This window comes from Rhinatrema bivittatum, chromosome 8 (assembly GCF_901001135.1).
Source record: "Rhinatrema bivittatum chromosome 8, aRhiBiv1.1, whole genome shotgun sequence".
Taxonomy (NCBI): Eukaryota; Metazoa; Chordata; class Amphibia; order Gymnophiona; family Rhinatrematidae; genus Rhinatrema; species Rhinatrema bivittatum.
In genome coordinates this window covers 80,895,979-80,909,134 of record NC_042622.1, presented here as the reverse complement: position 1 = coordinate 80,909,134, position 13,156 = coordinate 80,895,979, and the positions used below count along the sequence as shown (strand labels likewise).

Here is a 13,156-nt window from a genome sequence, read left to right as displayed (position 1 = left end):
AAATATATATACAACATACTTCAAAACAAACTACTGCACATCTAGTACTGAAAGATTGGCATCCCACTGCTGCAGAAGATGGAGCACGAAGTTATAAGGAGGTAAATTAGCATACTAGAGCAGGTATGAAATAGTTAATAGCCAGTTGTCGAACGTTCACATATAGGGCAAACTATCAGCACAGAATAGTGGAAGTCACTGGAACAAACTAGTGTCCCTAGAAGGGAAAGATGGAATTCAGCTCATAAGAGTGTTACGGCGTGTCGTGCGCCATGGCAGCTGTCCAGGTAAAGTATGGGTCCCAGGTGGAACTAAATTTTTTAACGGTGCGATGTTTCTCTGCCGTTATTCGAGCCATGGTACATATTGTATCCAATTTTGCGAGTACCGCTTTCAATGACGGGCAACAGGGTGCTTTCCACTCTTTAGCGATCACCAGCCGAGCTGCTATACACATCTGTAGTATAAAAGGATGCCGTGAGCCCGGTTGGGTTGGGTCTGTGTTATTGAGTAAAGCAACATCCACCGTGAGGTGAATAGGTTGCTTCAAGATAGTAGACAATTGGGCTTCGATTTGCCTCCATAGAGGTTGGATACAGTCCCCCGACCACCACATGTGTAGATAGGTGCCAGTCAAAGCACAGCCCCTCCAGCAAAGTCCCGAACAGGAGGGCATCATTTTGGCTAGGCGTTCTGGGGTCAGGTACCATCGGAAGAGCTGCTTATAACCGCTCTCTACTAGAGTGGCTGAAATGGAAGCTTTACTAAGTTGGCAATAAAGTTGTGCCCAGTCATCTTTTGAGTACGTCCGCTGGAGATCAACAGTCCAAGATTTAATGTGGGCTGGAGTTTAGGTAAGTTTCGCATTTAGTATTTGATACAGTTTAGCAATCAGTCCTCTGGGTGGGTTGGTGGTGTTGCAGTAGCCCTCAAAAAGTGACTTGCCTCTATCCAAGCCACCCTTCAGTTGTTGGGAAGTACAAAAGTGGCGTATTTGAGAGTACGCTAAATACTCAGTTCAAGGAAGACTATATTTCTGGCACATAGACTCAAACGTGAGGATATCATCTCCGCTCCATAAGTGTTCAAAAAGTGCAATGCCCCGGGTTCGCCAAGCAGCAAAAGAATTGCGTTCAAGGCCAAGTGGGAAAGCTGTGGTATGAAATATATGCGAGAGATGGTAGCAGGGCTTCTTGCCAACAAAGCATGATTTCCACTTTTCCCAAATGTCCAGAGTGTGCCTGGTGGTTGGAAACAAAGCAGATGAGCACCCCTAGGTTTTCTTAGACTGCCACGCCAGGGCTGAGAGTGGTATGGTTGGTATTTGCGACTGTTCAATAGCTACCCAATGTTTAGGCTCAGTTTGTGTGATGCCATGTGATGAGAGGTCTGAGTTGCGCCGCTACATAGTACCAGAGCAGATTAGGGACACTTAGGCCTCCAGATAACTTGGTTTGATACAGAACGTGACGATTGACCCGAGGAGGTCTCCTCTTCCAAATAAAGCTAAATACTTTTCTTTGCCATGATTTTACAAGAGCAGGTATGATCGGTATCGGCAGGGATTGAAACAAATATAACAGTCTGGGTAATACATTCATTTTGACGGTCGCTATACGACCCAACCAAGAGAGAGGTAAGTTGGCCCCATATATCTAAATCCAGAAAAATTTGTTTTATTAACGGTGGGTAATTTAAGGCAAAGAGATCTCTGGGATGAGATGATATACGAATTCCCAAGTATTTGATGATGCTTGGAAGCCCAACGGAACGGATGTTGTGATTTCAATCTGGCAACGTGGGCAGGACCACAGGTTAAATTTAAAATCTCGGATTTCTCCCAATTTACCTTAAAGCCCGACACTGTGCTGAACGCCTGGATATCCCCTTCAATAGCATTTAGCGAGGTATGTGGGTTGGTCAGAGAGAACATGATATCATCGGCAAAGAGGGTGATTTTGAATTCTTGTTGTGCAAAAGAAAAGCCCGAGATTGCCGAATCAGCCCTGATAGTGACCGCCAGTGGCTCTAAGAAAAGTGCAAAGAGTAGAGGTGAGAGGGGGCATCCCTGTCTAGTACCACAGCCTACTGAAAATCGTTCTGAGTACCCTCCATTGATTTTGAGACAAGCTTGGGGATTGGTGTATAAACTCAGTGATCCAAGTGCAAAAGCTCGGGCTGAAGCCCATCTTGCGGAGGACACTGAAAAGAAATGGCCAATGAACCAAGTCGAAAGCTTTTTCAGCATCTATAGAAAGAAAAAGAGATTCAACCTTTTGATCATGGGACCACCACATCATGTTAATCAATTTCCGTATATTGTCCCCGGGTAGCCGGCCCGGCATGAAGCCAGCCTGGTCTTGGTGAATAAGACTAGTTAGGTAAGTGTTCATTCTTCCTGCTAGGATTTTCGCTAGGAGTTTAAGATCAAGGTTTATCAGGGATATAGGTCTATAGGACCCGCAAAGGGCGGGGTCTCGACCCGATTTCTGCAAAATAGTAATCCCAGCTAGATTGGAATTGGGTGCCAGGGAACCCCCCGCCCGCAGGTGATTAAAGTTTCTGCATATAAGCTACCAGATAGGGGGCAAATGTTTTATAAAATTTCGCAGTTAATCTGTCGGGTCCCGGGGACTTCCCCACCTTGAGGGCTTTGATAGCGGCAAGTATTTCAACCGTAGTGATCTCAGCATCCAGGGCAGCTTGAGCCTCAGGGGAGAGACGAGGTAAATCTACCTCTGCAAGAAATTGCTCAATTGCTGCCGATGTAATAGTATCGGCGGGTGAGTAAAGGTTATTATAGAAATGCAGGAATCTATTTCGAATGGCCGTATTGGTTGTTAGAACATCTCCCTTCTCATCTTTAATTTTAGCTATTAGGTTTTGGGAAGAGATTTGCTTAAGTCTACGGGCCAGACACCGATCAGCTTTATTCCCACCCTCAAAATAGGTCTGTTTAGTAATATTGAGTAAATGAACCATCTTGGCCGCCTCCAACCGTTGTAGCGCTTCCCTTTTGTGGGAGAGAAGAAGCCAAATTTTTTGGGAGCCTGTTAACTAGTGTTCCTTAGTAAGTCGCAGGATATCCTGCCGTAATGCAGAGGCAACCTGATTGTCTCTCTTTTTCACATGAGTAGCCCTAGAGATGAAGAGACCCCTCAAATAGGCTTTTAAGGATTCCCATACAATCGGAGGGGAAACTTCCCCATTGTCATTTGTAGATAGAAAATCGCGGATTTGTGCGATTAGAGAGCCAGAGAACTCGTCATCTGTTAAGTCACCAAAAACGAGTCCCCCGATCATACTGTAGGAAAGTTATGTCAAGTGTGACTGCAGAGTGGTTGGTCCAGGCTATTGGAGAGATATCTGGTTTAGAAATTTGAGAAAGCATGGCTTTATCTACTAAAAAGTAGTCAATTCGGGAATGTGATTTGTGAGGCGGGGAATAGAAGGTATACGATCTGGATCTGGGATAATAAGACCGCCAGACATCAGTCAACTGCCAATCATCCATCAAGAGTTTTAGCCGTTTCCTGTGGGTAGGTGCTGCCGTGACTAACCCCTTTGAAGTATCTAGGGCCGGAACCCGAGCCAGGTTAAAGTCGCCTCCCACCAGTAGCTTGCCCGCACAGTGCTGTAGAATAACTTGATTTAAGGACTCATAAAAGAGGCCTTGATCTTGATTGGAGGCGTATACATTCACAAGAGTATATTCTACACCTTCAATCAAAAGGCGCAGTAAGAGATATCTACCATTTGGGTCCTTGATGCATGATTGGCAGTCGAACACCATATTTTGAGAAAATAATATACAAACCCCAGTAAACTTCACTTTTTTTGTACAAGGTGAAAAGTATTGAAAAGGGTATTGACGAGACTTCAATAGCGATTCATACCTGCTCAAATGAGATTCCTGAACAAAAGCAATATCGGCGCTCAGGACTCCCAATTCCTTAAAGAGGGAATGCTGTTTAAATGGAGAATTAAGTCCCTTAACATTAAGGGATACCATACGAAACGTAGTCATGATTTATTGATCAAGATCCCATGGCACGAACGAGAACCATCCCTAAATATACACCCAAAGTGCTTCACTGGGCAGTGTGGCAAAATTAAACCAGGGACCCTGGTAACTAAAACTGAGCGGCTAAATTGGGAATTTACCCCTGTCGGGCTAGTGAGTGCCTCACACTTTAAAAAGTGAGACGACGTATGCAGTTCCCCAAGTGAAATAAAAATAAAAATCTCCCCCCACCCCCTCCCTTTCCCCATAATCTGCTAAGAGCGAAAAGCAAATAGCAGATCTGTGCAGCTATCAAGCTCGGAGGAAAAGAGTAGCATCATCGTGCAAGCTCCAGCTAGCCTTTTCCTTATATGTCGCATCCGGAGGCTAACATGGTAAACATCAGTAACAGTGTATAAAGGAAAAAGAAACTCCCTTTATCAAATATGTAACATAAGAGTGATTAACAGCAGAACTTTAACTGAGAAAGTAGAAGGCAATTTTTTAAGCATGGCACTGTCTATAGCTTTCATGGCGGTGCAGATGGAGCCTTTTGAGTATCGGAATGGTGCTTCAGCCTACTGTTTCTGGTGCCAACTCTCTGCCATTTGGGTCTTGCGTCCTTAGAAAGATATCGTGGAGTATTCGAAGCCTCCAGTGATTGAGCAGAGAAACCACGATCTTTTAGTTGAAGTACTGCGTCAGCCATGTTGAAAACCTGGGCAGATTGTCCCTCCCATGAATAAGTAAAGCCAAAAGGGTGAAGCCAACGATATTTGATCCCTTCTTTACGAAGAAAAGCAGTAGCTTCCTTTAGATCCTGTCGGTTCTGAAGGGTGGCTTGAGACAGATCCACATATACCGATATGTCCTGGTTTTCCCAAGACCAGCGCATGTGCTTGCGAGCCAAACCAGCTATCTTCTCTTTTAAAGCGTAATCGTGAAAACAGACAATGAATGTCTCGCACCTGGTTAGCCATAGGTGCTCTCAGAGCCCTATGTGCTCGATCTAATTTAATTTCAGGTGTTCGCTCACTCGTTTGAGTCTCGTCGGTGTGCAGAAGAAATAAGCAAAACTGCTGTATTAGAGCTGTGCAGTCGCCATTTTCGAGGGTCTCAGCAAAGCCACGAAAACGAAGATTACCCCTTCATGCACGATTTTCCAGGTCAGCTAACTTAGTTCTGATAGTGCGGTTGTCCTCTTGTAAGTTCGAGTAGGCATCTTGAAGCTGTTTTGTTGTTTCCGCTTGCACTTCCACTCGGATGTCGATATCGTCTACCCGGTGTCCTAAGGTAGCCATTTCTTCCCGAAACTCGCCCAGCATTTCCTGTATTTCTTTTTTATAGGATTTGAGGTCTCTGCGTAGAACCCCAAACCATTCACGGAATTCGGAGCGGGTCAGTGTCGTATCTTCATGGCTGGGAATCTCGTCATCAGAATCGGATCCGCCAACTTGTGGAGTCAGAACGGCAGGCTTTGTGGAGGGAGCGCTGCCGCGATCTTCAGCTTTCTTATACGAAAAGCTTTGGAAATCCAAAGATTTCCACTTAGTCGCCATCCTACAGAGTTCCACCGAGAAATCTCATCATTTAGGAGGAGTTTGCTGCTTGTTTAGCCGCCAGAAATGAAACTTTAATCGCGGCTAGTGGAGGAGCTCGCGTTTTAAGCGACCATGTAGCCCGATGACGTCACTTCCTCCCCACAGCAGACTCCTTTTATAGAACATGTGGTGAGGCGGAGGCCCTGACTGGGGAGCAGATGCTGAGTTTGACCCGGGAGCTTGTTCCCTTAGAGAGGAGCAAATGGGATGCATTGAAGAGCCAGGGTGGTTCCACTGAGGAAGTTTATTTATTTATTTATTTAACAATTTTTATATACCAGCATTCGTAGGACACATCATGTCGGTTCACAATTAACTGAGAAAGGAAATTACAATGAACGAGGATAGAGAGAGTCAACGATATTACAATGAACTAGGAAACCAGGATAGAGAGAGTCAAGGAGCAGGGATACAACTTTGAAAAACGAACTGGATGATGATTATCCATGTTAAGAGTAGGTATGCATCAGGATGTTAAGGATGCATTTACACTTAAGAAATTAACATATGAACTTATTTACAGAATTAAAAATTAGGAAGTGAGCAGCCAGGCAGCAAAAATCAAAACCTTAAATGGATTGTGAGAAATTGCAAGAGGACCTTGTGAGGCTGGAAATTGAGCATTAAAATGGCAGATGAAATTTAAATGTGGACTGTTGCATGTTCCAGCCGCGGCAGGCCCGCAACCAGCCCTACTCACCTCCGGCGCCCGGGTCCCAGACCTTGCCCTTCATCTCTAGCAGCGGTAGACAGCCGCCTATGCGCCTGCACTCCTACAATTTCCCCAGGTTCCTGCGGCTGCTCCGTGGCCTCCTCCGGTCCCAGTTGGGTCTCCCCACGTGTGCGTAGGGGAGACGCCGCCACCTCGTAACCTCAGTTATTTGCCTTGGGGGCGAACGCGCACCTCTCCCGACTTTAAAGGGGCCACGGCGGGAAACCTTCCAGCAGCCTGGATGATGACATCGCCGGGCCCTGCTATTTAAGGCAGGCTCCTCCACTTGGTCTTTGCCTTGGCAACAGGTCTCCACGTTTGTCATGTGCTTAGTTGCTACTCCTTCGTTCCTATTCCTACTCCTGTGCTTGTTCATTCCAGTCCTGCATTCCTGCTTCCAGTTCCTGAGTTCCAGTACTTGTTACCTGTTCCTGATTTCTCTTGGACGGATTCCTGGCTTTGACCCTTGCTTCTCCTGACCATGCCTTGGATGGATTTCCAGCTCTGACCTGTGTTCATACCTTGACCTCGTCTCCAGCCGCCTACCCTGACTTCAGCCTGTACTCGACTTCGTCTCCAGCCGCCTGCCCTGATTTCAGCCTGTACTCGACTTCATCTTCAGCCGCCCCTGACTTCAGCCTGTACTCTTCTTCGTCTCCAGCCACCTGCCCTGACTCCAGCTTGAACTTGACTCAGCCTCCAGCTCATTACATGGACTTGGCTTCTTTTAGGTTTCTGCCTTCTACAAGCCCAGACTTAACTTGTTCCTGTTCTCTTGCCTGCCTCGGCCTGTCCAGGCTTCTGGATCCAGGCCTCGTCTCGAACTCGGCTCCTTCGGACCCTGCGGTTCCTGGCTCCCTGTTCTGAACACCTTCCTCGGGATTAGTCACACGGAGGCCCGCCTAAGACCACCAGGCCCCAGTTCCCAAGGGCTCAACCTGTGGGGAACGAGAGCTGGTATTGACGAAGCTCCAGTTGGCCTCCGCTTCCTGGTCTGCTCCGCCTCCTGACAATGGGGACCTGTGGGGGTTTCCCCACGGGTAACGCCAACTCCACCTCGGGCCAAGTGTCCACCTCCGCAACATGGACAAGTGCAAAATGGTGCATGTAAGGAAAAGAAACCCAAATTATAACTACACAATCCAAGGTTCTACATTAAGAATCACCACCCAGAAAAAGGATCTAGGTGTCATCATGGATAATATGTCGAAATCCTCTGCTCAGTGTGCAGTAGCAATCAAGAAAGTAAATAAAATGCTAGGAATTATTAGGAAAAGAATGGAGAATAAAGTAGAGTAATGGTTCTCAACCTAGGCTCCTGAACCCCTAAGGATCCACGAGACCATTACAGGTGGTCCACCAGAAGGGAGGCAACCAAATTGCAACTGCTGAGAAATAGAGCAGGCTGATTTCACCTGTAAGGAAGACTGCTCTAAGGTTGCTGCTGCTTAATCCCACTGCATGATCCCATGCTGAGGAAAGGAAGATCGCCACCTCAGGAAGCCTGCCACATCAGAAAGCCCGCCACATCAGGAAGCCCAACTGATGCAGAGAGGAGTGCGGATGACTGCCACCACAAAGAATCTTAAGTTGTGTCGAGAAGAGGAGAGGAAATGCACTGCCACCAGCTCCTTTAACGGCTGCTGCTCCACACCAGAGGCAGGGGGGTGATGATGCTGAGGAGAATTTCTGGCCACTGCTACATGTGCTCTAGCTGTGCTGCTGGCCTGACAGTAAGGGGGGGGGGGGAGCTGCACTGAAGGATTAGTATAGCTATGGGGGGGTGGGGGGGGCAGAAGGAAGGGGCCATAGTAGGATCAGCATTCAGAAAGGGGCGGAGAAGGGAATCACAGGAGAGGACAAGAGAGAGAGCACAGAAGTGAAAGCAAGTGGAAAGGGCCTTAAGAGGAAGGAGGGCAGGAAGGAGCTGATTCAATCTATTGTTGTGGTGAGATATTTGTATTCTGATCTTAGTCCTGGGTTGACTTTACTAAAATGTGTTATATTCTTAGACTTATTGATGACTTATTTCAAGTTTAGTCCTCTCATTGATGGATATCAAGCTTAGTTCTTTCTGAAGTCTCCTTCAGACTAGAACTGTTAAGTTTCCTTCAGATTGTATGTTACTTTTCAAATCTGTTTTATACTGCCTTAGGCTAATTTCTTATTCAAAAAGATGGGCAATAAATCCAAATTATATAAATAAAAGAAAACACTTGGGATGGGGCCATGACGAGAGAGAAGGAGGGAGAGGAACTGGTACGGGAGCCACAAGGGGGAGAGGTCAGGAGGTAAGACACTCAGGAAGGAACCATGGGGTGAGAAAGTACTTGGGGATGGGCCATGGGAGGGAAATGCAGCAATCAGAAAGGGCCATGGACAAAGGGTAGAAGGAGCCTTGAGGAGAAGACCAGGAAAGGGACACAGGAGGGAGAAGATAGAAGGGAAAGCAATAGGGAAGGGGGTCATAGATAGGGGCAAGCAGGGCAGGCATTTGTGGAGTTGAAAGGAGAGGGCAGGAGGGTCACAGGAGGAAGGCAGGAAGGACAGAACCAGAGAAGGAAAGAGGAGGCGAGAGAGCACTGTGGAAGCGGCTGTGGCTGGAGGGAAACGGGGCAGGAAGGAAGGCACTTGGAAAGAGGTCATGGAGGGGATGGGGCATAGCACTCATAAAAGGGGAGGGCAGGAGGGAAAGCGTAGTTTATATAAGAAACTATTCCTTATTTAATATTACATTTTATACATTACAAATGATTCCTGAGTGCATATTATTATTTGCTATTACAATAATTAGTTTTCCATATGATATTTAACTGCTTGTAAAAATTAAAGAGACTTATGTGGGGGTTACATGAAATTTTGAGGAAATTGAAAAGTAGTCCACGTTCCCCAAAAGGTTGGGAACCCCTGAAAAAGAGACTAGCATAATCCCTCTGTCAACTGCACCTTAAGTATTGAGTGCAATTCTGGTCATTGCATCTTAAAAAAGATATAGCAGAATTAGAAAAGGTACAGAGAAGGGTGACCAAAATGATAAACGGGATAGAAAGATTCTCTTTTGAGGAAAGGCTAAAGAGCTTTAGGGCTCTTCAGCTTGGAGAAGAGATGGCTCAGGGCCAGGGCAAATAATTACCATTCCCTCTCTGCCCCCTCCCCCCTAGCCAAATCTCATGAATTCTAATGGAGGTATTCATGGGCTTCTCTTTTTTCCTAACAATAACTTTGTGTGTCTGAACACTGTTTACAGGTGCAGTGAGGTTTAGAGGAATGCGACCAGATTTCTGGTGGGCAAATCTGGGACCCTTCTTCCCCATAGTGCCAAAAGTGGACAAGTAGTTCATTTGCAAGGAGAGATGGTTGTCCATTGGACTGTCCCCGTGGAAAATTGTAGAAATCTACTTTCACAATATATCTAAAAGCACATTCTTTGAATTTCAACCCCAATATATAGCCTCAGGGCTGGCAGGTGTGTCCTATATATAAGAGAATTAATTATGCACCAGAAAAATTCAAATTAGCCAACAAAATCCAGCTATTAACACAGAAATTCTAAAAAAAAAAAGAAAACAGTCAACGATAAGTGACCAAAACAAACAATGTAAATTCTGTATGACACACACGTCCCGGTCAAAGACTATGAACTGGGTCCCATGATATTTTACACCAGGGCCAGCACAAGGTTATTAGGTGTCCATTGTAAACTTACAGTCTTCTACCCACATCCACCCCCTTCACAGCGCTCTCCACACACAATTAAAATTATTCATTCCTAATGACAGATTTTACATGAAAAAGGACATTCAAAGTACAGTCTTCTGAGGTAAAAATATCACTTAAAACATACTGTGGTGCCAATCAGAAAACCCTACAAAAAACAAAAATGTCCCTTGGAACCCTTGGGATGTACCCAAGCTGCCCTAAAAGGGGTGGGACCCGGAGAGTCCCGCTCGAAGCACACTGCTGCCAAAAGAATCCACATTCGGATCCCGGACGTCCAAATGGTAATGCTTAGCAAATGTGTGCAAAGATTTCTAAGTGGCTGCCCTGCAAATTTCTTGGGGCAACACACATTGGCTTTCTGCCCAGGATACTGATACTGATATATGTCTGAGTGCTGTTGTAGGCACATCACTCCATGCCTGGCACGTATTGCTTCCTCTCGCCAACTATACTTACTCTACCACATTCACTCTGTGCACAATAATCCTGATGTGGCCCTCACTCCATGACTATTGACTCTCCTGGTATGTACTGCTCTCATTCTGAACATGTAAATCTTGGTGTGACCCCCACTCCATGTTATTGACTCTCACAGTGCATTCTTACTCCACCACACTTATTCTGGGCATACTAATCCTGGTACAGCTTTCACTTTGCACCTAATGACTCTCCCAATGCATTCTGATGACTCCTCATTCACTCTGCATGCAGAGGTCAGGGCTACAGCCTACAGTTTGGGAGACTGTGTCTGACAATCATTTTGTGATGGACTCTTTCAGCTAGTGTGTGTATATATGCTTGTTAAACTATCACATCACAGATATCTCATATGTACACCATTAGCATATAGTTCTAGTTTTGTCTCCAGTTTGCACTTTCAAAGCCTCAAATAAAATTGTTGGCCCAAAAAATAAATCCTTAGATAGGAAGCTGATATAGAGAATCTGTGCTGTCAATTCTAATTTACACAAGTCTTGGTCAAATACTGATAAACTAATGTCCTTAAACAGAAACAGCTCAAGAAATGACTCTCACTTGATTAGTGACACTTTCATTTCACTGTGGAATATTTTTGAAACTCTGGTCCACCCTTTCCTCTCTGAGCTCTCTCTTTGGATCCTGGGTGTTGCGTAGTGCTGCACAGTCAAAGAGCACACCCCTCTCTACCTGTGCTTGGAGCTGCTCCTCTTCATGAGTGGAGAACACTGTACGGCAATGTGGTGGCACATCCATGGAAGCCAACATCTCCTGGATCTGTAGCTGCATGGCATCACATTCCTCAGATGTAAAAAACCCTTCCAGAATCAGGAAGCCATCCTCATGGAACTAGAAAAAAGCCAGGCCTAGGTCAGGATCAGGACATTTCTCACCATTCTCCTGCTTACACAAACCACTGAAGCATTTACACCAACTGTAGAAGGTCCCATCACAAACACCAAGGCAGCATTTTTCAAGACTGTCTCATTCTCTACCTTTGGAAATATCCTTTGAAAACACTGTCTAACAGGTGTTTGAAAATATCACCATTCAATTTATAATAGACAAAAAAGGAAACTTCACAACTGGGGGGTGGGGGCAGTGAATATTAAACCCATGAGGTTGTGCTGGGAGGGCTCAGCCTGGTGGCAGTGATTATGGGATTCATGATGCTGTAGTACTGGGGAGAGTTCAGGTAGGTGATAGTGAGTATGGGGACTCTGAATCCTCTTCTATCTACTTACAGAATCTCATCTTCCTCCCAGCTTCTGACCCCCTAGAAGGTGTGGAAAACATGAGGAGGGATCTAGTGAAGCATGAGGAATTGTTACAGACTTTCATTTTCAGTGTTTATTTTATTTTTTCTGAGCATATCAATGTTATAACAAAATAAAACCAGTGAAAAAAGGACTTGTGTTATAACAAACAGTAGAAAAATCAGTGTAACAAAGCCATTTTTCCACTGATTTTTTTTGTTATAGCATTAAAATTCCCAGGAAAAATAAAATAAAACACTGAAAATAAAAGTCCCTAGGAATGCTAGGAAAATTAGTTCTTACCTGCTAATTTTCATTCCTGTAATACCACAGATCAGTCCAGACAAATGGGGTTTTGCATCCCTACCAGCAGATGGAGGCAGATAACAAAACTTTGAGGCACTGCAGTCCCTTAGTATTGACCTGTACCCAAGCCAAAGAATTAGAATCCAAAACCCTCTCCAGGGTGAACAGGTAAAGCAGGGCTGGAATGCCCTGCACTGGAGCCTCTGTCATCTCCAGAAACTTGAAAAAATTATGTACAAAAACCTCTTCAGAATATATTACATCGACTATCAGGAAACAGTCTTTCGGCAGAGAAGGGGAGGGTGTCTGGACTAATCTTTGGTATTACAGGAATGAAAATTAGCATGTAAGAACCAATGTTCCCTTCTTGTACATACCCACATTAGTCCAGACAAGTAGGATGTGCCCAAGCACTTCTAAACTGGGCGGGAACCTGAAAGACCAACGCACAACACACTCTCACCAAAAGACGCATCTTCCTGTGTGCATACGTCCAAACAGTAATATCTGGTGAAAGTGTGAAGCGAAGCCATACTACCACTCTACAAATCTCCTGGGGAGAAAGCAACTTACACACTGCCCAAGAAGTTGCTTGCACTCTTGTAGAATCCGCTTTCAGCCCCACTAGAATCTTGCAACCCTTACAAAAATAAGCAGAACAAATGGCCTCCCTCAGCCACTGCGCAATTGTGGCCTTATCACCTTTCTTTGCACCCATGAACAACACAAAAAGATAATCGGAGCACCGAAACTAATCTGGCAAACAATTAAGAGATGCAGCTCTCTCTCTTGCAGAGAATCCCTAGACCATTCCAGAAAAGCTGGACGATCCACCATCTGATTAACATGAAGAGAGGACACTACCTTTGGCAAGAAAGAGCGGACTGTTCACAACGTGACCCCATTATTAGAGATATGCAGAAAAGCATGACAGAGCCTGCAACTCCGAAATCCACCTGGCCAAACAAATTGCCACCTGAAAAACTGTCTTCAATGTCAGGTCCTTCAACGTCGCCCTTATTAAAGGCTCAAATGGCGCGCCACAGAGCACCTGAAGAACCAAGTTAAGGCTCCAATCCGG

General features: G+C 45.4%; 1 protein-coding gene across 2 annotated transcripts in view; it reads right to left on the bottom strand.

Annotated features, from left to right (window-relative positions):
• Positions 1–13,156, bottom strand: part of PHYHD1 (phytanoyl-CoA dioxygenase domain containing 1) — a 53,001-nt gene that overhangs the window by 24,764 nt on the left and 15,081 nt on the right. For both annotated transcript variants that reach the window (XM_029612596.1, XM_029612597.1), the window contains exon 2: positions 11,204–11,362. In XM_029612596.1, the coding sequence (XP_029468456.1) occupies positions 11,204–11,362 (159 nt within the window). The remainder of the gene's footprint in view (positions 1–11,203; positions 11,363–13,156) is intronic.